This window comes from Bos indicus, chromosome 4 (genome assembly GCF_029378745.1).
Source record: "Bos indicus isolate NIAB-ARS_2022 breed Sahiwal x Tharparkar chromosome 4, NIAB-ARS_B.indTharparkar_mat_pri_1.0, whole genome shotgun sequence".
Classification (NCBI taxonomy): Eukaryota; Metazoa; Chordata; class Mammalia; order Artiodactyla; family Bovidae; genus Bos; species Bos indicus.
In genome coordinates, this window is record NC_091763.1 from 66,001,563 (window position 1) to 66,026,398 (window position 24,836).

At 52.8% G+C, this 24,836-nt stretch overlaps 1 protein-coding gene across 2 annotated transcripts in view; it reads left to right on the forward strand.

The window, feature by feature from the left end:
• Nucleotides 1-23,211, forward strand: part of CRHR2 (corticotropin releasing hormone receptor 2) — a 44,956-nt gene extending 21,745 nt beyond the window's left edge. For both annotated transcript variants that reach the window (XM_070787888.1, XM_019958812.2), the window contains 10 exons: nt 7,673-7,758; nt 9,317-9,426; nt 9,758-9,875; nt 12,233-12,386; nt 12,911-12,971; nt 14,381-14,453; nt 19,300-19,385; nt 19,584-19,719; nt 20,137-20,178; nt 21,323-23,211. In XM_070787888.1, the coding sequence (XP_070643989.1) occupies nt 7,673-7,758; nt 9,317-9,426; nt 9,758-9,875; nt 12,233-12,386; nt 12,911-12,971; nt 14,381-14,453; nt 19,300-19,385; nt 19,584-19,719; nt 20,137-20,178; nt 21,323-21,463 (1,007 nt within the window). In that variant the 3' untranslated portion in view covers nt 21,464-23,211. The remainder of the gene's footprint in view (nt 1-7,672; nt 7,759-9,316; nt 9,427-9,757; nt 9,876-12,232; nt 12,387-12,910; nt 12,972-14,380; nt 14,454-19,299; nt 19,386-19,583; nt 19,720-20,136; nt 20,179-21,322) is intronic.
• Nucleotides 23,212-24,836: the final 1,625 nt, after the last annotated feature.

The following is a 24,836-nucleotide window of genomic DNA, read 5'->3' on the forward strand; positions in this document are numbered from 1 at the left end:
CCCCTCCCTTGCTGCTTAAGACTGGGAGATGCTTGGTCCAGAGAGTAAAAGATACTTACCCAAGGTTCCACAGAAAGCCAGGGCTCTGAACAGTCTCTGCTGGCTCTAAGAGCTCTTGGCCCACACTCCACATCTGCATGCATGGGGCCTGGACTACTGAGAAACATTAACAGTGGACTCCCAGCTGTCCCCCTGCCTAAGCACCCTTCATCTCAGGCAAGACCAAAGGTGCGGCCTCCCGTGACGTTCCTTCACCCCCTCACCAGGAATCCTCCACTTAATATCCTTCACTGGGTTTATATGTTTCCCTTTCTCCACTAGAAACAAGCTCTTCAAAGAGGCATAAGACCTGAGTCAGCCTTCCAGGGTCTCCTGTGTTAGAGAGAGAGATGTTTAAAGAGAACTATTTGGTATTTGCTCTTCAGTGAAATAGCACAGCCAAGGCTGTAGGAATACATGGAAGAAAGTTGATTCCGAAAAAGAAGGGAAAGCTAGTTGGGAAGACTTCATGGAGCAAGTGCTGTGGAGCACACCCTGGATAACTGGGCCAGTGATGTGTCAGGTGGAAGGGAGAGTGGGAACAGAGGGAGAGAGGGAACGGGGCCAGGTCACGGAGGCCTTGAATGCCAGGGCATGGGCTTCAGTTCTGTTCACACTACTCAGACCCCAGATGCTCATCCACAGCATCATGAGGCAGGACTGGAATACTCCCAAAGGATGCCACTTGATGTTCAGGATGTACCTTCTAAATATGAATCCAGATTGGCTGAGAACTTTGAACTTGTCCCTCTCCCTCTCCTCCCTTCCCTCCTGCTGTTAAGTCAGAAGCTGCAGCGTCCCTCACTGTCCACTCTCCCTCCACCCTGGCAACCCCGGCAGGATCGGGAACCGCCACAGCAAATTCCACCCCTGGTGACTCTCAGGGACCACCCCAAAGGACCCTAAAGGCAGCCCACCCACCTCAAACCAGGTGCTCCAGAGTCTGGCTGGAATTTCCCTTTACAGCAGGGGTGGGTCTGGGGATGATGAATAGCAGGAGGAACCCAGACACAGCTTCAGGGGAGCCCACTAAGTCCTGGCTGTGCTGGGATTCACTGAGTGAATGGGGTGGGGGTCCACCCCATCTGAGTCTCCATTTCCTTATCTATGTGAAGGACACAGGAAACATACTGACCTCATGGGCCCCTGTCATGAGCAAGAGACAGCACTGGCTGGGACTCCCTGTGCACAGCTAGGCTGTTTCAGCAAGGGGAGTAGAGTGTGGCTTAGGGTCTGGAAGGAGGAGCAATCGTGTCCTTCAGGGTCCCATTCACACTAAGGATGGTTGTCTTCCTACTGGGGTGGTGTGGCCTTCTATTGACCTTGAGAGGCACCAAGCTGTGTGACCTCTGGATGGTGTCTTGGGGCACCAAGAAGGGGCAGTCTGTCTACACTAAGAGGATCTGATCCCCAAAGGTCTCCAGAGAGAAGTGACCCCCTGGCCCCCAGAGACCCCTGTGTTAACAGGAGAACAAAAGACTGCCATCGAGAGATGCCCTGCCCCCACCCCCCATCAGTTCACAGAAACGATGGTTGGGAGCCAGTTCTAATTCTACTTATCTCACCTTTGGGCAGGTTTTTCTCCTCTTTGAGCCTCAGTTTCTCTGTATGAGGTGGGTGGGGAGCTGGATGAGTTCTCGGGGCCCCCTTCCCCTGACATCCTCCTCTCTACAGCAGCCTCTGCCTCGAGGGTCCTTCTCCCAGCCTCCCTCTGCTGGCCGGCGTCATGGCGACAAGCCGATGGAGCGTTGCTAGGCATGACTGGAAGGAGGGAGCCTGCACAATAGCGGCCCGATCAAGGGTAGGCGCCTCCTCCCACTTGCCCTTCCCTGGAGAGGCCAGTGATCTCACACAGTGAGCTGGATGCTACTCATACCTCTTCCCTTTGTCATGGACCCAGAAGGGTCTGCGTTGTGCCTTCCTGACTCAGTTTCCCCACTCTCTGCTGTAGGTGTGGACATTTACCCCTCCCACACCTACTCAAGGACAGAAGGCAGAAATAGAGAGCTGGGGGTTTGGGGAGGTCCAGAGTGATGGTGGGGTCTGGAGAGCAGTGTCCACACAACACTGAAAAAATGGGAAAGAAGTTCCCTTCCCCTCTGTCACAAGCAGATGGCCCTGAGAGGCCCTTCCTAACCTGATGACTGGGTTGATGATGGCAGATTCTCAGTCTCTCAGTGCGGCAGGTGGGCTCCGAGTTAGGGTCAACATCACCAGCTGCCCCCACCTCTACCCCCACCAACGTGCAGTAATCAGATCAAGACAGGAAATGTGCAGGCTTAACTCAGGGAGACGCACATTGTTCGGGTAGCTCAGGGAAACTGCTGTTGGCACAGGGCTGATGGTGAACGTGGGATGGGGGTAGGCTTAGGGTTAGATCTTAGGAGCTCTCCAGTTCACTGAAGCTGCATCCAGGGTGAGAAGTAGCGAGTGGTAGCGTTCTGCTATCCGTGGTACTGAAAGTTTCAGTCCCGCACAGTGACCTCATTCCTTCAGTAAATACTGCTTCTGGCCCTTCCCGTCTCCCTGTCAGCACCTTTCCACCCTCACTTCTTGTCATTTTCTTTCCACACAGCCAATGACCACATTGCTGCTCCTCCACCACAGTCTCACTCATCCCACGCCCCGCCTGACTCTTGCACTCTGCTTCATAACTACCACTCAAAAAATGGTCCCTCATGGTCCCCATCTCCCATACACTGCTGGTTCGACTATCAGAGATAGAAGTGCCAACCTCAGGAGTGCTTAAAAGTGACATATGGATGTCTGAGGTTGTTACACTGGCTTGAGGGTACTACTGGCATTTAGCAGATTGAAAAGTCCCATGCAGCAAATGCTTGACCCCCCTGAAATGCCAATATAGCATCACTGAGAAGCAGTTTACATTACTTTTCATGAGTGGGGAAGCTGAGGCTGAAAGGGGTAGGACTTAACCAACATCACTTAATCAGCCAGAGACAAAACTACAGCTAGAATGTAGGCTTCCATCTTCTCCCAACCAGGCTCCTGGACCACTCAGGTGCTGCCCAAACCAGAAACTCTCATCAAAGTGTCAGCATCTGAAAGGGAGACAGCATATTGTAATGAGAGCTTTCAACAGGCCAGGGCCACTCGGGGCAGAGTCCTGTCATGCTGCCAGGGTTAGAGTCCGGGCTTCCCAGACCACAGAGCCCTGGAAGAGAAGACCTTGCCTGCATCATACAGACCCTGATGCCCCTGGAAGACCACACTGCACACCACTGGCATCTGTCTTTGGTGGGGCACCTGTATTGCTGTGGTAACAGGCACCCACCTTTCTGCCTCCATCCCCACAATTCTGGCCTGACCACCTGCCCTCACACTCTCCGTGCCCATCTTCCTCTGGTTCCCAGTGGGGACTCTTCCAGTCTTCCTTTCTTCTGTCTGAGGCTGTGCCTGAGGGCTCAGTGTCCTCATTAGCCAACTCTCCCGAAGTGCTGGGAACATCTGTCTTCCAGCCTCCTGGTACTCATTGTATATAACCAGAGCCTTATTCCCAGGCATGACTGGGTCCCCAGAGGGGGAAGCCCCCTCCCACCACTACATCCCACATCTCAGACCCTACTTCCCCAGGTTTGAGTTAATTTGATTCAGCCCACATGTACTCAATGGCTCACCCCCGAGGCAGGATCTGTTGACTCCAATATGGTTTCTGTCTACTTGTCTGTCCCCAGGGAGCTTAAGTTCAGTAGCAAAGAAAAGAAGGATCAATTCTAAAGAGATTAAGCCCATAGTGATGATGTCAAATGCTCTAGAAGATTTTTCTTTTTCAAACTGTGTTGATAGCAGATTGTGAAGTAAATTTAGGGGGTCATGACTAGCATTTGGGTATAAAATACATGTAATTCGTTAGAAAAGAATAGAAAGAAACTATTATAGCTGTGGTAAGATAAAATTTGCTTTGTGAAACTGGATTTAGTCATGTGAGGGATATGTGTGTGTGCTGGACTATGATATGAAATGGATGTGCTGCTGTAGTTCAAGGGCAATAGAGTATGAAGACCTATGTTTCAAAAAATGGGAAGACATAAAGGAGGTGTTTAGAGGGAAAAGGAAGAGATTAGTACCCTGGGTACTGGGGAAGCCTCCAGGAGGCGGCGGCATTAGAGCTTGGGGTTAAAAGAGAGGTGGGAGTTTGTCAGTGGGTATTGGGTGAGAGTCTTGAGGGGTGGTGTGTGCCAGGCCTGCTGGTGCAAATATCACCAGCCATGTGGAGAGGTAGCGAGGGGTCAGGCAAGTTCTGCTGGGGCCCGAGTGTCAAGAGCCTTGATTAGCACACCTGGAAAGTTGGACTTTATTCTCCAGAACGGTAAAAAGCTGTTCATGGCCTTTATTGGGCTTCCCAGGTAGCTCAGTAGTAAAGAATCTGCTTGCCAATGCAGGAGATGTAGGAGATATGGGTTCGATCCCTGGGTTGGGAAGATCCCCTGGAGAAGGAAATGGCAACCCACTCCAGTATTCTTGCCTGGAGAATCCCCATGGTCTGAGGAGCCTGGTGGGCTACAGTCCGTGGGGTCTCAAAGAGTTAACATGACTGAGCATGCACGCAGCAGCAGCAGCAGATGGCTTTTATTTAGATATTAACATGAAATGGGGCTAAAGGACAGAGGTCAAGGGGGACAAGCGATGAGGCAGGGAGGCGAGAGAGGAGGCTGCTGTACCAGTCCAGGCAAGATGACCAGAGAGGAGGTGGGTGGGGGGGACAGGAGAGGGGTGGACTCCAGGGGGCGGCGGAAATAAAGGAGGAGACAGAATTCCATAGAGCTTGGTACCCCAAGGGCATTGATGTAGAGGACCAGAAAGGTCTCAGATCTGCAGCCTCTCTAGCCTGACCCCTCCCATCCTCAAGCCCACCCATGGTCAGTACCACCACAAGATACCGTACTTGGGAGATGAGTGTTCTCAGCTCAGGGGTAGGAATTGATGCCTCGAACTGTGGTCCTGGAGAAGATTCCTGAGAGTCCCTTGGACAGCCTTAAACCAGTCAATCTTAAGGGAAATCAACCCTGAATACTCGTTGGAAAGACTGATGCTGAAACTCCAGTATTTTGGTCATCTGATGTGAACAGCCGATTCATTGGAAAAGTCCCTGATGCTGGGAAAGATGCTGGGAAGAGGAAGAAGGCATCAGAGAATAAGACGGCTGGATGGCATCACTGATGCAATGGACGTGAACTTGGGCAAACTTTGGGAGATGGTGAGGGACAGGGAGCCCTGGCACGCTGCAGTCCATGGGGTCTCAGAGAATCAGACATGACTGGGCAACTGGACAATAACAACATCCTCAGGGAGCCCCACACTGATCTGAGACACCAGACTCATGCACCTGAACAACTCAGGTCCGGGTCATATGTAAGTGCTTAAGTGTGGGGCTCAGGCTGTCAGGACTGAGGAGCATGGAGGTATTGGAAGACGCAGGAGAAAGAGACTGTTTAGATGGAAGCAATCAAAAAGGCCTTCCTGGAGGAAGGAGCTTAGCACTGAACTTCTGAAGCCTGGATAACATCTAAGAACACATCCATAGAAGATAAAATTTTCTGCCTTTTGGACTCTAGCCAGAATCAGAGTCTGTCTCATCTCACCCATGTCTTTTGAGAGGGACTCTAAACCCCTATCAGGGAGGGACTGTTTATTTGATAAAGCACTCACCCTTCCCAAATGCCTTTACATTGGTCCTTTTGGCTTCACCCTTTGCTCTTACTTAGTTCAGTGCCATCACTGATCCTATGCATCACATTCTCTGCACATACAACTCTTCTGTATATAACAAACCTGTAGGGGGAGAGACCCCACTGGGGCTGGGTGCCACAGTGAGGGGCAAGGAGCTGATGTCCTTGCACTGGGTCAGAGTCGGTGTCAGACCAACACTGGCCTAACTGACTCATACCCTGGCCGGGGACCTCGCTGACAGGTGACAGGCCCAGGAGTCAGGAGTAGGCCACTAACAACCCCAAATTTGAAAAACCTATGAGCTCAAATTAAAAAACAATTAGGCTAATAGAATCTCCGCCATTGTTTCTGCTCTTCAGCAAGTATGCCTTCATAATTTCATTGCTTTTAACTCACTGTTAGCTCAGCGGAAGTGGATTTTTAAGGTAACTTAATTATTTCAGAATTCATTGCTTCCAAAAACAATCTAAGGTTCCCCCCTCCAGCTCTGTGACTCTGTGCTCTGTGAACCATTTATTTTAATTAGCTTTGTATTGTGATTCAAACGTAAGCGCAAAAGAAAAATCCACAAACAACTGCCCATTAGCCAGAGAGCAGAACCCTGGTACAAATTACCGCTGAACAACGGGTGGTTTAGAGTTTCTGAGTAAGCGGGGGAGGTAAGGTACAGAAAACAGCAAAATGCCGAGCAGAGGCAGCAGAGGGCTTTGGAGTTATCAGATATGAGAGGTTCCTCCTGGCTGGAGGTGACAGTGGGCTACCTCTGTCGCATGGAGAGGGTGGCTTAGGAGCTAGATCTTGACAGTCAAGCTAGGATTTAAAGAAAATAGGAGCATTCTTTGAACTTTGTGCATCCCCTTTCAATAAAGCCCTCCCTTCTGTGTATCAGACACAGATGTTCTGAAATGTCTTTTTGCACATCACACTCCAACTTGAACACAGAGGCGAGTTCTCAAACATTTAGACATCACGTGGTGGCCTCCCAAGCAGCCGCAGCTCCAGGTCAGCAGCAGTCTTGTTGCCCCACATTGCTGTCGTTCCTGTACCACTGCCCAGTGGCTTAGGGGTTAGGAACATAAGCCCTGAACTGGACCTTCTGGGTTGGAATCTTCTTATCTCTGTATCCTTGGCAAGCTGCTCGATTGCCTTGTGCCTCACTTTTCTCATCTATAAAATGGGTTAATCTTAGGGCTTCCTCCATCGGGTTGCTGTGAGGATCGAATGGGCGCATGTAAATGAAGCAGAAGAGGAGCTGGCACGGGGCAGACACCTGCGTGTAAATAGTGACTGCGGAGCACATGGAAGTGCTGGTGGGAAAGTATGGATCTCAGGAGCATAAAATGACTATGATAGGTTTGGAAACTATTCATCGTGCTAAAAGTAGTGAATCTTCAGCCACATCCCAGGGCTCACAATGGCGTTCAATCTTTTTTTTTTTTAATGTTTATTTACTGCGCCGGGTCTTAGTTGCAACACACAGGATCTTCACTCTTCACTGAAGCACGTGGGATCTCTAGTAGTGCCATGCAGAATTTTTAGTTGTGGTGTGCAAATTCTTGGTTTCAGTGTGTGGGCACTAGTTCCCCGACCAGAATCAAACCTGGACCCACTGCATTGGGAGCGTGGAGGCTTAGTCATTGGACCACCAGGGAAGTCCCTGGGGTTCAGTTTCGAACAAAATTAAAGGAAATGTACAAATTGCTAGTCAAAGATTGTATCAGAAATGGGTTTAATCATGCCTTTTAGCTACCCCCGGGGGGAGGGGTAAGCCTTCTATGCACGTTTCACATTAATGACTTTCACGTGAATGTCAGGCGTGTTGTGTTTGCAGGTCTAGAGAGACTGAAATGTAGGGACCTTAACCTGTGGGTACCAGGGAGCCAGGGAGAGTTCTTGAGGAGAGAAGTGACCGCCGCCCCTGCTTGGTGCTTGACATCTTTTGTAGGGAATGCCTACCGAGAGTGCTTGGAGAATGGGACGTGGGCCTCGCGGATCAACTACTCACAGTGTGAACCCATTTTGGATGATAAGGTGAGTGTCCCCACCTGCCCCACCCTTGGTCCTTGCATAAGTAGTAGGACTCAGACTGAGCACAGAGGGTTCCAAGGTGGGCAGAACCAGCCCTGTGGCAACCACCCACCACTTTTTGCCCCTCTTGTCCCCGTCCTGTGCTCAGTGACGTTGTGGTGCGTAGAGAAGGGGACATAGAGCCCCACCTTCAGGAGAGTTCAGCTGGTGAGGGATGCAAGCAAGGTGGCACCGACACAGCAGGGAATGACCATGTGACCAGTGTCCCCACCTCTGACAGGCTGTGTGACGCCCCTCCTCTGGGCCTGTTTCCCCATCCGGCATTCTGATTCTGCGACCCCATGTGGAAACAGGCACAGTGCTCAGAGGGCTATTCCCTGCAGGAAGCTGGGTCCCCTTCAGACTTCACCCCTCCCCTTGCTCTGGAACTGGATTCCCTACTGTCTGTGGTGCCAACCTCCTCCCCTTTGAAGCTACTTCTCACTCCTGACTCCAAAAGACACATCCCACCTCCATCTTCCTCCTCATTCACCCATTACAGCCCCCAGTGAGGCTGTAACTTTTCCCCAAAAGAAGTCCAAGTTCAGAGAAAAAACATTTGTCTACCCTGAGAAAGTGATTCTACAAAATGTGAGCCAAAGGAGGTCTATAGTGAGGCCACAAGAGAGGCAAGCAGGACGGTCGTAAAGGAGAGAAAGTGGTCCCCTCTGGCCCTCCGCCTTCACTCTCCATCTCACAGTGCTTGAGATGTGAACACTGGTAAACCAAAGTGAGGGCGGGGTGTCGGGACAGTCTGCCCTGACAGGAAGGATTATCTTAATCATTGCCTCTGTTTAGAATTGCCAGTGAGTGGTGATAAAGCAGACTGACTTTTATTTGGCCTTGATACTCTTCTTAAAATCTCTACAGACAAGACACCCCCTCACAGCTGTACCCAGAGCAGACTGGTCCCAAGGGACCCCCAGACCTGCCATACACAGTTCGCTGCTTCAGAGACGAGAGGGCAGGTTGGCTTCATTACACAGATGCCAAAACCGAGTCCCAGAGGTAGACGTCCATGCACTCGGAGGCGCATCCCACTAGGGTGTGGGCTGGGACAAGACACAGGTGTAGCTACTTCCATTCCAGAATTACAAATAAAATAGAAGCGATGGGGAGGGAGGTGGGAGTGGGGTTCAGGATGGGGGGACACATGTACGCCCATGGCTGATTCATGTCAATATATGGCAAAAACCACAATATTGTAAAGTAATTAGCCTCCAATTAAAATAAATTAATTACAAAAATAAAATAAAACAGAGTCTACATCCCCACAATTCTGGCGTAGCTCAGGATACGTTGTGTTCAGATCTGCCCCAAAGTGCATGTCGGGACTCCTGACCACAGCCGTTTATACCAAGAGCCACGCAGGGCTGACAGGAGACAGCTGTGGGAGCCAGGTGTGCTGGTGACACTTGGAGCCTCTTCTGCCCCCCGAGGTCAGGACCCACTAGGTGGCCGTCGCTAGAGTAGCCGCGTGCCCCAGGCCTCCAGCTGCCTGTGTGTCTGTCTGTCTGTCCAGCAGAGGAAGTACGACCTGCACTACCGAATTGCACTCATCGTCAACTACCTGGGCCACTGCGTGTCCGTGGCAGCCCTCGTGGGTGCCTTCCTGCTTTTCCTGGCCCTGCGGTGAGTCCACCTCACCCCTGCTTTTTCTCCGCCCTCCCCCCCCACCCCACATGGCATCCCCTTCCCCATCCCAGACATTCTAACCTCCACTCCGGCGACCCTCGGGCCAAAGGACAAAAGAGGTTTGAGGAGGCACCAGAGCACTGACCGCTAGCAGGCATGCAGAATGCAAAAGGGGTGCTGGCCCTGGAAGACTGCCTTGCCTTCATCCCAGGCTAAGTCTCTCCCTCACCTCGGGTCAGAGGGAGGGGCACAGGCCCAGCTGACCCAACTGAGCTCTGAGCCCAGGTGCAGCCTGACCCGGCTGACAGCTGTCCTGGGTCTCGCACAGGAGCATTCGCTGTCTGCGGAACGTGATTCACTGGAATCTCATCACCACCTTTATCCTGCGGAATGTCATGTGGTTCCTGCTGCAGCTCATCGACCACGAAGTGCACGAGAGCAATGAGGTCGTGGGTGGAGGTTTGGGCTGGGCCTGGGGGGTTGGGGGGCTCCCACCTCTCTCACCCCATCTTCACATGCAGACCTGAACCTGAGCTCACCTCTACCACATCATTGTCCCTCCAGAGCCGGGAGTGGGGGAATGGGGCTCCAGATGGGGTCTTGAGAGCCGCTCAGACCAGACACCAGACTTTGGTTTATCCTGTTCCACTCCCTGTCTCGTGCATTCAGCACCTCCCGAAGGTCCCTTAGAGGAAAGGGGGCTGAAATTAACCTCTATTGAGCTTTAGCTCACTTGATTCCAATTAGAGAGTTGTAGGAATTTTCCTACATGGAATTTTCCAGACATGGAAACCGAGGCTCAGAAAGGTTAGATTACATTGTTATGATGCCTCTGCAGCTGGGCCATCAGGACATTGAGCAGAACAGCACGTTAGCTGCCCACCCTGGATTTGTGTCAACCGCTGTTGTACTGCGTCCAGGTTGTGAAACCAGAGCCTAGAATGGAGCCATGCACAGAGCTCTTTTGTCCACTGTTAGAGACTGCTCAATACATTGTCTTTGGATGGCTAGTCCTGAGCGCACACCCAGCCCGGTTTGCCTTTTGACTTGGCCCCTCGTCGAGCCTTGCCTCAGCATCAATGGAATTCAGTCAGTTTGGGGTGTCGTGCAGCCCACTGTTGGCTTGTATTGACAAGGCATTGTTAACTTGGGGGGGTGGGGAAAGCAGGGTTTGGAGGAGAGGATCTTTGGAGTCCCTCCTCAGCAGGACTTTCTCAGAACAAAGAAGACAGACGGCCACATGGAGTCCAAGATCAGGACTGGGATCATGGGGGGAAGCCACAGAGGCTGAGATTAGCTCAGCTGGTGCTCTGACAGCCGAGGCTATTAGAGCCTGACAGAGAGGGGCTGAGCCGTCCACAGTCCGCTTCCCATGACAGGGCTCCTCTGACCGCCACTGCCCACGTTCTCAGCTCTGAGGGTGCCCTGGGGACAAATCCCCAGGGAAGATGGCTGGGTAGGGTCCATTGAGAAGAGGTCTGGGCTGTGGCCCATGATGGCTCTGGGCAGGCTTGTCCTCTGAGGGAGTGGTAGTAACTCTGCTCAGAGGGACAAGGACAAATTCCCCTCAACTGAGAAGGCACGTGGCAACGGCATTCATTTCGTGGTGCCTGCCTTTGCCACCTCCGTCTCCTGGAACCAGCCTGTAAGATGGCATTATCTTTTCCTCTACAATGCAGTGAGGTTCAGAGACGTTAGGCCACTTGCCAGAGGCCCCAGCAATAGCGAGTCTCCCTCCAGAGACAGCTGCTGCTGCTGTTGCTGCTGCTAAGTCACTTCAGTTGTGTTCGACTCTGTGCGACCCTATAGACGGCAGCCTACGAGGCTCCCCCTACGAGGCTCTCCCTCCTGGGATTCTCCAGGCAAGAACACTGGAGTGGGTCGCCGTTTCCTTCTCCATTCCAGAGACAGCTGCGATCATGCTAAGCCCAGAATTTCCTAAACCCGGGAATCTGGGACGATCACCTCCAGAGCTGTGGCTCACCTTCACAGACCCTGTACTATTTCAATAGCAGTTTTCTTTTAATTGACTCACTAATTTTTTTCTGCATGAAATTTCATTGTCCATCCCTAAATGGAAACCAGGCTGATTTGCTGTGAACTGAAGGTGATCCTCAAGAAAATAGGCTTGCTAGGTGGCTTAGTGGTAAAGAATCCACCTGCCAAGGCAGGAGACATGGGTTCAGTCGATCCTTGGGTCAGGAAGATCCCCCAGAGGAGGAAATGACAACCCACTCCAGTATCCTTGCTGATAAAATCCCATGCACAAAGGAGCCTGGCAGGCTACAGTCTATGGGGTCTCAGAGAGTCGTACATTACTGAGCTCCTGAACCCAACGCACATGCTGGAGAAAATGACAGTGATACACAGCAGTGCTGTTCAGTTCTAGCCTCTCCCTGCAGAAAGCTCAGAGCCAGACTCCCACTTTCTTTTATGAAAAAGGAGATAAGAAATCACCAGGGAGAAGTCAGACACCGTGGTTCCAGGGGAGCCTGGCCCCTTAATCTGAAAAACTGAAAGACGAATGATGAAGGATGAAGTTTCCCCCAATGAGATTCGAGAGTGTTTAATTCCGGGTCCGTGACCTAACGCAAATGAGTCTCCTCTGTCAGCACGTGAGCTGTGCGCCGGGGGCCTGGGCTCCAGGCACCTGCTGAATGACTCCCCTCTGTCAGCACGCAAGCCATGCACCTGGGGGCTTGGCTCCAGGCACCTGCTGAATGACTCCCCTCTGTCAGCATGCGAGCTGTGCACCGGGGGGCTTGGCTCCAGGCGCCTGCTGACTACCGCTTGCCCCGTGCAGGTCTGGTGCCGCTGCATCACCACCATCTTCAACTACTTCGTGGTGACAAACTTCTTCTGGATGTTCGTAGAGGGCTGCTACCTGCACACGGCCATTGTCATGACCTACTCCACCGAGCGCCTGCGCAAGTGGCTCTTCCTCTTCATTGGATGGTGTGAGGGTCCCGGGGGGCCTGCAGGGTCTAGTGGGGAGAGGATTCTGCTGACAGGGTCACCTCCTTTCATCTTGGGTCCAAGGATGGCACCACATTGCCATCTACCATCCCCAGGACAGTCTGAGGAGGCAGGAGCTCTCCTCCACGTAGACGAGGGAGAAGCAAATAGTCCCTCCAAGAGGACAGTCCACAAATGGTCCTCCTCTTCTTGCTTGGAATGGCTGATCCAAAGACCTTTGTCTCTCACCTCAAAAGAGGAGCTGGCCAGCTCCACTTCTCTATCAAAAAATCTCAGAAAATCACACTGTCCTCTCATCTCTCTGACCTGCTTGGAGGGGATAGCTGAGAGTGGGGGAGGGGTGGGCAGGGGTCTAGGAACAGGGCCCCCCAAGGTCCTAGATGGCCTGCAGTTGAATGATTGGAAACAATGTCCTAGCCCTTTGTAGTCCCCCGACTCTGTGCTCTACATGAGGGTCTCCTGACCATCTCTCTGTCCACTGCAGCTGTATCTGTCCTTCTTTCAGGCGTCCCCTGCCCCATCGTCATCGCCTGGGCCATTGGCAAGCTCTACTACGAGAATGAACAGTAAGTAGGACTGGCCAGCCGTGAGCAGGTAGGAACTGCAGCCATGCCAGGACAGATGCACTTTTCCATTGTTTTAAAATTGAAAAACTTTCCCCGGCACCCAGAGGTACTCGTGTGATAGTGTCAAGTCAACTTTGTGGAACTGAGTTAGGAATCATGGTTCTTTTAGGTGTCCAATGCATGAATCCCTTGGCCTTGGGTAAGGCCTCCTCCTAGATTTGGGTGTGGCGAGCCTGGCTTGAGCCATATGGAGGAGGCCAAGGACTCCCAGGTTTCAGGCCAGAGCACATCCAAGATTGTGGCATTGAGCCACTCACAGATGCCCCGGGTCAGGCCAGTGGACACTTGTTTTACTCTGCATCCCAGTCTCTGCCTGGGGTGCAGTGTTCCACACTGGGGCCCTCTGCACCAGAGACTTTGAAATAGCCTCAGCACAGATGGTGGCAACAGGTCAGCCAAGGAATGGTGGGGAAGCTGGGAGCCACCAGCTGAGAGAAGAGAAGACAAGGAATGTCAGTCTCTATGTTCAGATCTTCCAGCAGTCTCCAAGGCTGGAGAGAACAGATGAGATTTAGGGGCGGGGGCAGGAATGGGGTAGTTTCCAGGCTCCTAGCAATAAAAGCTTCCCAAGAGTGAGAGGGCTGCCTTGAGAGGTAGTGAGCTTCCCGTCGTGGGGGCATTTAAGCAAAGAAACAAATCCCTGTGCTAGGAAGCCAGCAGTGAGCGCACACACCTAGGCAGTGTGCACTGGGTGGCCTTGAGGGTTGTGGAAGACAGAACTTCCTGAAGTCTGCAGGGCCCTTTCTGCAGTCCACTAAGAGTTGCTGACAGCCAGACTGGGTCCTGGGCTAACCCTGCCCAGACCCTGAAGCTTCTCCACTCCTGGCACCCCCAGAGAATAACCAACCAGCATAGAAGCTGGCTTCCTCCCCTGAGTGCATGAGGCTGGGGATCCACTGGGAGAAGGCTCCCGCTTCCACACCTGCAGCTTTGTGTGGCTAAGTGCCTGGCACAGGAGCGGCGTGTTCCAAGCAATGCGGGAACAGGTGGTGCAGGCAGCTGGGCTTTGGGCCAGCAAGGGGGAACCCAGCTCTCCATTCATGAGTCTCTTGTGGGTCTAGCCCTGGGCCCAGCAGTCTGGGATGGGGGTGGAGGAGTGAGGAGAAGGAGACCCAGACCCTCCCGCAGTCTATCTGAGGAGACCAGACCCTCCACGTAGGGCAAAAGGCAGCTCAGGAGTGAGCCAAGGAGGTCAGTGAGTCTGGGGTTGTCCACCCAGGCTTTAGCGGGAGGAGCAGCCATGAAGATGGGGTCTCAGAAAGGATCAAGCCAGAGGGCCCTGGCTCCAAGGCTGCAGTGGTCCCAGGCTCTGGTTCAGCAGGCCACTTACAGCCACCCCATCTTTGCAGGTGCTGGTTTGGCAAGGAGCCCGGAGACCTGGTGGACTACATCTACCAGGGCCCCATCATCCTCGTGCTCCTGGTAGGTCCTCAGTGGGAACTGGGATGGGGCTGGGCACCCGGAGGACTGCAGAGGACCCACCACAGAGATGCCGGGGAAGGACGTGGCCTGGAGCAGCCGCTCCCCCCGCCCCCACACACACTCTGTGCACAGTACCACACTGCTTGGCACTCCATCCTCTCTTTTCCAACACTCTACACCCTGATGCAGCCCCCTTCCCCTCTCTGGCCCTTGGGTTCTTTCTCTGGACAGAGAGTGGGTCTGACTGGCAGATTTCTAGTGCCTCTGACATCCCCTTGCCAGGTTCAATGTCGAGACAGCCAGGCCGGGGGAGAGGGGGCAACTGGTGACAAGAGAAGGGTCTGCAGGATTCGATTCAGCCCAGACCTACCTCTCCCTCCACCCACAGAGACCTCCTCCAGGGCTCAGCCCACCGCCCCCAGCCTGGAGCAGTGGGACTGAATGAAGCAGAGCATAATGAGCAATTGTTCCTTACCCAGCTCCCCGCCCTTTGCCAAAAGTATTCACATCTAAGATATAATTGCCGCCATGTCTCTAAACCACAGTGAGCTTTAATTAAGGTAGAGTTTAAGTAGAGGCTGCATTCTGCAAAAAAATGAACCCATTATATATCATACATTTAAAAAAAAAAAGAAACATACAAAAGAGCCCCATAAGAAATTGGCATTTACGTAAGACTTATTTCAGGCTTGGTAATTTCAGGCTCCTGTATGTACCAGCTTCCTTAAAGGGCCACTCGCTCCCTGTGGGAAGCTTGAGAGGGAATGGCCATGCCCCTCTTGCTCACAGCAGGTGCCTAATGGGGGTTTCTTTGGTCTACCTTAGAGACAAAGACTGTTTATCTCTTTTTATCTCCTTACTCTTCACCCTTTTGTAACTTCCTCCAGGATTCATTTGACCCCTTCTTTGGAGTGTCCTTGATATATATGACTAAGAAGGTTTTTACCCACTGCCTGAAACTCTACCATCGGGGCTCCATTCATTTCAGAAATGGAAGCCATTCATTGTCAGCAGTCAGTTGGAGGGATCATTGTCCTTGGATTCCCAGCTGCAATGAGTCACTGATCCCCACCCCCTCCACAGTGTAAATGGAAACCCCATGAGACCCATCCCTTCCCCACCAGCAGCCAAGAGCCCATTCTGGAGGGAGAAGGCTTCTGATGAGCCTGAGAACCAGCCAAGGAAGGCTGACCTGGGTGGGGTGCGAGCCCCCTCTGCAAAGATGCTGGACAGCAGTGAGGAAATGCACAGAGAAGGGGGACGGGCTGGGAAGGCCCAGTGTGTGTGTGTGTGTGTGTGTGTGTGTGTGTGTGTGTGTGTGTGTGTGTGTTAGTCACTCAGTCATGTCAGACTCTTTGCCGCCCCATGGTCTGTGGCCTGCCAGGCTCCTCTGCCTGTGGAATTCTCCAAGCAAGAATACTGGGATGGGTTGCTACGCCCTTCTCCAGGGGAATCTTCCTGACCCAGGGAAAGAACCCGGGTCTCCTGCATTAGCAGGCAGATTCTTTACCTTCTGAGCCACCAGGGAAGCCAGGAAGGCCCAATGCCAGGACCCGATTCCCACCTCCTGTCCACACCCCCTCCTTTGGTTCCACCCTCACTGAGGATCCTGTGCTTGTCTTTCCCTGTGGACCCAGCCCACACTCTGCTATGTGCATGGACAGGGCTTCCAGGTTCTAAGTTCAACCCTTCCAGAAGCTCTATCTTCATTTCCGGTCCTCACATCCTTGAAGCCTGGAGGTGGGGATAATGCCCCTGTTTCACAGATGAAGAACCTGAGAGATGAAATGACTATACAGGGTTACCACTCATAGCTAGCTGAGCTGAGACCTAAGGGGCGGGTCACCCACCACCTCTTGCTGTCCCTTCCATTGAATGCGAGCTTGGTGCCCCTCCCACTGCTGCTGTCCCCTGGCAGCTCACTACTGTCTGAGAGACCCGTGCTTGTTTCTGGGTTCTGGGAAGTGAGTTGGCTTGGGTGGGTTTGCGGGAGGCTGTTGTCATTGTTGTCGGCGTGGGAAAAGCACAAGCTCGGTGCTCTCCGTGAGTATTTGAACGTGAGTGGACCTTCCCAGACAGGCTCGGTGGCAATCCCTGCTAGACCAGCAAGGAAGCAGAAGCTCAGAAAGGTTAATTAAGCAATTTGCCCAAGGCCACGCAGATTCTAGTTGGAATAGCTGAAATTAGAGCCATGTGTGTTTATGGAGGAGGTGGTCCCCGGAAGTAGAATGAGAGTGAAAGCAGAAGACAAGGAAGGAAACTGACAGAGGTGTAGTGATGAGCAGGCTTCCCTGGGGCAGCAAGTGGAAGAGTCTCAGAACTGACCCTCGGTTGGGAAGCCAGGTTACTTACCCACACGCTTCATGTCCCATCAGTGGAGGATGCCCTGGGGACCTGGAATCCCCTCCTTTCCAGGCCCCTCTCTGTTTTCTGAGCTAGATCCCCTGGCACCAGAGAAAGCCCCAGCCTGGAAACTGCCCCCTGCAGCTACAGGTGAATGGTGGATGGCACGTGAGGTCTGTCTGGCGAAAGACTCGGCTCTTTGTTCCATGGATGGTGTCTTGCTCTGCAGCATCTCAGCTTCCCCTGTCCCAAATGCAGGTTCCAGGGCCCTCATCTGCCACTGGAAATCTCTGGGGTAGGTCCAGGATCTGTATTTGGAATAAGCACCTTTGATGTGCATACTCTAGTTGAAGAACTTGGTGTGTTCAGCAGCCTTGTGGTCAGGGATGTGAGTCATCTGGGCTTTCTCCATGGCCCAGACAGGGCCCTGCATGTAGTTGGACTCAGGACCTGGGCCTCTGAGACGCTATAGATCAGGCAAGGCTAGCAGGCTGGCTATGTTGCTTGAGCCAGTGAATGTGCATGACAAGAAGCTAAGGCTGGGAGAGGTGCGAAGAGGGAGCAGAGATGTGATGGCAGCACCCGAATACCCAGAGCTGAAGGGATGCAGAGGACACTCCCAAGGGCTGTGACTTCCTCTCCAATCATGTCTGAAGCCAAGAAGGAAGAGATGTCAGGCCTCCTCCCTCCCTGCCTGCCTCTGCACATGTGCAGACAGGGAAGGTTTGGGAAGTGGTGGGGAGGGTGGTGTCAGTGCCTCCCTGGGGAAGGGAGGAAGGTGCCTGCAGTTAAATGAGGTGGAGAAGATGTTGTAAATGGGGAGGCTGGGAGCCAAGCTCAAAAGGAAAGAGTGACTTTGGGGCTGCACAGACCAGGCTGAGATGGGGTGGGAACGGTGTCACCAACTCCTGCCTGGTGTGAGGAGAGGGGATAAGGCCTTGTCTCCCAGACCCTCTGCAGCAGCCCCTGTCCTGCTCTTGCCTCACAGAAGGGGCCTTGTAACTCAAAGGTGCTCAGCAACTGCTTATTGGGTAGATGGGTGGGTGGTAGGTGGTTAGTGAATCTGTGTATGTTATCTGTTAAGTGAGTGAGAGGGTAGATAAATTGATGAATGGAATGTTGAATAGATACTTAGATGGATGGATGGGTGGTTGGATGGATGGGTAGATGAATGTCACACTTTAAATAAGTGGGTAGGTGGTCGAGTAATATTTGGATGGATGGATTAAAGGAATGATGGATAAAAATGAGTGGATAATTGAATTGGTTAAGGGGTTTATGAACTGTTAGTGAATAAGGTTTAAAATGTAGGGAAATATGGAAGAAATGAGAATATATTTTGATTCCAGTAACCTCTCTTTTCAGAGAAGTTAGGAAGAATCAGAAAAGGTCAAGTGTTTTGTATCACTTGTATGAGAAAATTAGGATCTACCTATGTGTCAAAGTGACCTCATGATCCAGGAGAATATACCAGAAACCCAGGAGCTAGAGCTTAGATGAGCCTCAAGAGGAAGCAAGGTGCATTAGGCCATGGCAGCCCTGGCTGAAAGCTTCCACCACCCCTCACCCTGGGTTCACCAGGCTATGCCACTACAGTTCAAGAGCAGCAGGCTGTGACTGAGGAGGGACCCCCCACGCCCACCCCAGGCCCCTGGAGCATCCTCAAGCTTAGGGGTGATCCAGAGGCCACAGGAATGTCTATGTCCCCAAATTCCCTGTCTGGGGTCCAGAACTTAGGAGACTTCAGAAATGACAGAGTCTCAGGCCTGGGACAGGAAGGGCGTGTGTGTGTGTGTGCACATACTCAGATGTGTGTACACACATGACCCAGCAGACACCCCTGGGTTAATATGTATCTCCCTCTTTCCTGGGGGAGACTCCTGGGGTGTCAGGCCTACAGTGCTCACTTTCTTGTCAACTTGTACTTGGAGATGGATGAAGAGGGACACAGGCATGTCCGTGTCCCCAGATACACACTCATACGTGAGCACACTCCCAGGCAAACATCCCGGCACAGAGCACAGACCCACATGGAACGTTGAGAGGGCAGCACACAGACAGGCCAACACCTGCACACCCACAGAGACTACACACAGCTTGAAGCTGCCCCGGGAGGCCACATGGGCAGGTCCTGGGGAGAGGCTGGGTGTGGCAGGCTCCGATGCTAAGAGAAGGCTCAGAATGAAGATAAATAAGGCCCTTCTAGGAGCCTCGGAGTCAGCCCAGGAGCCTGTTCATCCCCATGGCCTCAGAGGTGTCTGTGAATATTTTAGCGTTTTCCTCTAAAAAATGAATGATGACAGGGGACTGAGCAAATGGGGTACCTGCCTACCCTTAGAAGGGAGGGGCAGAGGCCTTGGGACCCCATGCAGGTGCTGGGGTGACAGGTGGAACGGGAGTGTGCATGGGACATGGATTTTCAGGGGGCTGCAGGGGAGAAGGCTCTCATCTCGTCCCCACCTCATGGCTCTTCCTTTTCTCCTCCCTGCCCTTCTCCCTCCAGATCAACTTTATATTTCTGTTCAACATTGTCAGGATCTTAATGACAAAGTTACGAGCATCCACCACATCAGAGACAATCCAGTACAGGTAAGTGATGGGTGCCTCGACCCTCAGCAGGGAAGGAATGAGGAGGCCATCTGGGGCATCCCCTGCCTCTGGGCAGGACCCTCTGAGTTTCACCTGGGGGCCTCACTCAGGCTCCCAGAAGAAACACCAGCCAGTGAGGACCCACCTGAAGTTTGGGCTCAGATGGGTCTTGTCACCTTTTCCCCCTCCGCCCCACAGGAAGGCGGTGAAGGCCACCCTGGTTCTCCTGCCCCTTCTGGGCATTACCTACATGCTCTTCTTCGTCAACCCTGGGGAGGACGAGCTGTCACAGATCGTGTTCATCTATTTCAACTCCTTTCTGCAGTCGTTCCAGGTGGGTCGCATGGTGGGATGGGGCCGCAGTGAGCCTCCCTGACCTGGCGTGCTCAGGCACCCCTGCCCTCATAGAGCACTTCAATGGGGCTGGCCCCCGCAGGGTTCACTTCATACACACTGAAGTACAAGTGTGTGCACACCCAGGGTCAGGTGGGCCCACCCCCGACTGGATCAGGGTCACCCTTGCCTGCGCCTACTGCAGGCCCCAGCCCCTGCTCCAAGGACTTAGGGCACCCTTTGGCTCACAGTGAACCCCAGTAAACCTGCTCTGTGATGGGGGTGCCCACCCAGCTCTGAGCCTCTGGGGGCCCGAGTCAGAGTGTTCCCCAGCCACCCCATCCCTGCTCCAACCCCCACCCCCCCAGGCAGAGCAGCTCCCCCAGCAGGCCACTGACCTCTCCCTCTTCCTTCCCAGGGTTTCTTTGTGTCTGTCTTCTACTGCTTCTTCAATGGAGAGGTATGACACCCGTCCCAGGTAGGCCTGGGCTCTGAGGTCCTCACACCCCACTCCAGGGCAATTTGAGGGGAGTCCCTGACTCTGGAAAAGGGAGGGCCAGAGAAACCACTCAGCTCTGGGGAGACAGGAATCCTGTCTCAGGGACTCCAACCAGTTTAGAAGGTCAACTCTGGAGGCAGAAACAATACACCAGCTCTCCACAATGTACCCGGAAAGCTGGGTGGGTTGGAGCCCAGGCCGCAGGGGCTCATGGGAGAGGAAAGCCAGAACATGGGTGATGGCAGGAGAGCGCATCCTGAGATGCGCTCAGGATGTAAGCTGTGCATCCAGGCTTTTATGGTCCAGGGAGCAGAGAGACACCAGTGCACCCTTCCATCTCCCTACTGCTTGAGGGACAACAGGCCTCCAGGTGGTTTCAGAGAGCCAGGCTCCAGCGAAACCTGGTGAGCTTTACAAAGCCTGGAATCCTAGCAGAGCAGACTTGCAGGAGAGAGGCTCACTCAGGCCCGTGGTCGGTGAGGACCCATCGTGGGTGCTGGGACAGAAAGCAGACACCCTCCCAGGGCTCGAGAGTTTCCACACACCCCAGAGGAATTCCAGTGGCATCCTGGGGCTCCTTCACTTGCCCGTGCATAGGGTGATAGTGGGGTCTGCATGCTGGGGTCTCAGTCAGTTAAAGCAGACTCCAGGCAGGAGAGTCCACAGTGGAGACCAGGGTGGGCTGCTAAAGGGCAGGGAGAGAAGGAGCCACTAAAGCAAGCAAACAGTGAATGCTTGCAGAGCATTTATTCTGTTTAGCCATGTGGCAGGCCGGCATGTGGGGGACATGATCCATTTTGCAGAAAATTCTTCCATTGCAATGCAGATGAGAATAGTGGCACCAGTGACAGTCAGGGCTTGAAATGAGTAGTGCTCCATCTCAGCTGCATGCTGGGGTAAGCAGGGCATATCTTGCAGGGGCATAGAGAAGATCAGGGCTGCAGAGGACGTGAGAAGGACCCTGCTTTTGGAACCAGCCCGTCTCTGAGTGTGAGGGTGGCAGTCAGGTGGGCCACCTCAGCCTCCTGTGATGGCCCAGCAAGAGGCAGGGGGCAGGGGAGAGGACTGGCTGGGACCTCAGGATCATCCTTCCCCTCCCCTGCAGGTACGCTCAGCTGTGAGGAAGAGGTGGCACCGCTGGCAGGACCATCACTCCCTCCGAGTCCCCGTGGCCCGGGCCATGTCGATCCCCACATCGCCCACGCGGATCAGCTTCCACAGCATTAAACAGACGGCCGCTGTATGACCTCTGAGTGCCCCCATCTCACCCATCACTTGACCACCAGGACAGCATCCCCATTTTCCTCCAGCACCTTTCTCTAGGTTCTTCCAGCCATGCAGGCCCTGGTGGGGGCAGAGAGAAGGGAAGCACAAGGGGGTCTCAGGAACCAGGGCCAGCAGGGCCCCAAGTCTCAGTGCGAGAGGGAGCCGAGCTGAGAAGTCACAGGAACCCCCAGAGACGAGCAGGTCACAGATCTTCAGACATTGCCCACACGAGCCTCTGGCTGGATCCTTACTGTCACCCTGTTATAAGATGAAGACCTGAGGCCCAGAGCCAGGAAGGGCTTTCATGACCGACAAGGGACTCCTCTGCCCCCACTCACAGCTAAGGGTCTTCCCACCAGCAGCAGGGTGATGGCTGGCCCCTCCAAGCCTTCTGCCTCTGTGTTCAGTGGCGCCCCCTGCAATTGGACGGAGGCACAGCAGCTGAAGAGATGAATTCCACTGGCTTCATCCCAGGGACTCTCAACCTAGAGAAGCCTCACCTAACCCCCACCCCTGACCCCATCCTCCTGCCCCTCGGGCTCTTAGAAGGATATGCTGCCTCCTTTCCTGAGGGGCCTCTTCTCATCCTGGTCCACAGATTCAGAGCCTGGGGGAGGGGCAGGTGAGGAGGAAGATGCTGCCAGGATGGCACATACTCTTAGACCAACCAGATACGTAGTACAGGACAAAATGGGGAGGAGAAGCCTGGGGTGGGGGGTGGTTTGGGAGAAGGAGGAGGGTAGAAAGAACAGAAACCAAAGTTCGACTTTGGTGACTGGAACTAATCCCTCAGCCCCCACCTGAGGCTGGGCTTCAGTCTCCCATTCAGAAACATCTGTGCTATCTGAGAAATAAACCATGCCTTTGTGGAAACGCAGTCTCCCCTCAGGGGAAGGGGTGCTGTGGGCCAAGGACGGTGGGCCAGGTCCACCCTTATTTGCAGAGACTCTCGCCCTGGCCTGGGGCCGGTTCCCCCTCTCCACCAATGCCTGCGGGTCTGTCCCTTACGTTCACCAGGCCAGTGTCTGCCCTTCCGCTAATGCAAAGGCAGTTTAATTCTGCATGAAGGAGAGGTGCACCCCAGCAGGCTGCGGTCTGTTCCTGTTTCCTGTTCTGGAGTCTCGAGGGAGGTATAGAGCTGGCCCCTGCAGCCTCCATGGGTAATAACCAGGGCTGGCTCCATCTTGGCCTCCATCTGCCCTTCCCTCCAGGAGAGGGTGGGAGTCAAAGGGCAGGGAGAGCCATCAGGCAGGGGTTTGAAAGAGCTTTTGCTCTTGGTATACTGCCCCCCCACCCCATATTTTTAAAATTATGTATCTCATCTTGCACATTTTTAAGTTGGCATCTAATATTTTTCACATAAATTTTAAAACTTGTGAAGGATGTGATTTCTGGCATTTGGTAAATATTTACATTTTAAAATAAAACTGCCACAGTGCTTTACAATACATCATATAAAATCCAAACAGTGGTAATTTAATACTCTCATCTATTTAAAAAAAATGCAACCTGCTCTTCCTTAACAGCTGGAAATTTTAGGATGTTCCTTTTCTCTTGGAACTTGTACTTTCATCTCATTCCCCCTACAGAATTTCTTAGTAATGCAGCATTTTTTATGGTTGAAAGTTTATTTCTCACCTTATCATACTTCTCTGCCACAAATAAATATTTAGAAATTAGAATTGAAATAACTTCCTATGACAAAATATTCTAAGAGTTTTTTTAAAAAGTCTGGGTTGAGTTATTACAACTAATTTTTGACATAAAATATAATGTACAAGTGATTAAAACAATATAGATGTCTAAAATGTTTTATAAGTAATTGCTGAACCTAGAAAGGAAAATGTTGAAAACACATCTTAGTGAAACAAATAAGAAATTATTTGTGAATCTGTGGATGCATCAGGACCCAGCCTCTTTATTTTCTTCCATTTTTATAGCTCTACATGCTGAGAAGCCTTTCACACAAATAAGTATAATAGATGTCACCCAATTCTCTGAACTCTTTTTGACATGTGTGCCAAAAATTGCACAGTGATTTATCATCAAAGGTGATCTGTCAACTGGCCACATGATTAAGTCCTCTGTAAATGAGGCTGCGAGAAATGAACAACCTTAGACTTGTCAAGGACTTTGCTGTGTGGAGAATATGCTTTTTGGGTGGTCCCAGAGCACCAGAGCACCTGGACTTCCTCGGCACTGGGGCTGGGAGGGGTGGGGTTAAGCCCCGGGAGATGCTCGAATGAGATGCAGGAGGGGGACGCTCTGCTTCACACCTGTGCAGCAGAGAGAGATGGGAGGCCCTGACTCCCAGGTGCAGAGCCCTTGCAGGTCTTGGAAAGTCTCCCTGCATCCTCAGAGGTGTCACAATGGCTGCTTCCATTAGCATCATCGTGGGCCCTTGTAGAGCAAGGAGCAGCAAATGACTCAGGCCCAAGAGGCCACTTGGAGAGCCCTGCTGCTGGAGGAGCTGAGTGTTCGTCAGAGCAGCGTGGAGAACTCCAGCAGCTGCAGAGGCTCAGTGCCATGTCCCAGCCACTCATTATCCCGCCAGCCTGCTCCCTGGAGGGCCTGCCCTGGAGCACCCCCAAAGTTGCTAACACTTGTGCAGCAAGGTTAGCCAGAGGGACCGTTTAACTCAGCTCCCTCTGCAGTTTGGAGAGGCCCCTCTTTGGTCCTGCGCAGACCCTGCAGCCCCTCATCACTGGGGCTCCTGGTCATGGCTCCAGTGAGCTCTGGCTTGAAATGCCACCAGAGCCATTAGGCCCTGTCTCTGGGTCCTCCATTCATTAACCTCGTTCAGCCCCTGTTCATCACAGCCAAGCCCATCCTTGTTAGCATCTACTTTAGTGTAGACAGCCCCTTGTCTGCTGGCCTTCCTGGAAAGAGGCCTCATTAGCAGACTCACATTTTGAGCAGGCAAGTTCCCAGACCCCTGTGCTCTTAGGCTCTCCTGTTTAACCCTTTCACCTCCCCTGATTTATAAAGCTAGGAAAGACTTGAGATCACAATGGTAGTCCTCACACCAGGCTTCTGGCTCCCCTGCCTGTCAGAGACCACAGACAGAGCCCTGTCCCCAGCACGGCTGCTACCTCCTGCCTCATCATCACAGTGAGGTCACAAAGTGCCTGCTGGGGTATGAGCCAGTAATGACACATGTGGCAGGTGATGGTGCCAAGTGAAAGGCGGGTCTGACATTTCCCTCCTGGGAGGATCTGTTTAGAAGCCTCCAGACCCCTGGTTTCCAGTGGAGGACAGTAACTAGCAGGACAACAGAAAAGGGACTTAAGGTGGAGATAAGACGCAGAAAGTGAGTGCCGGCAGGTGCACTTACATAGAGCTGGAACACATAC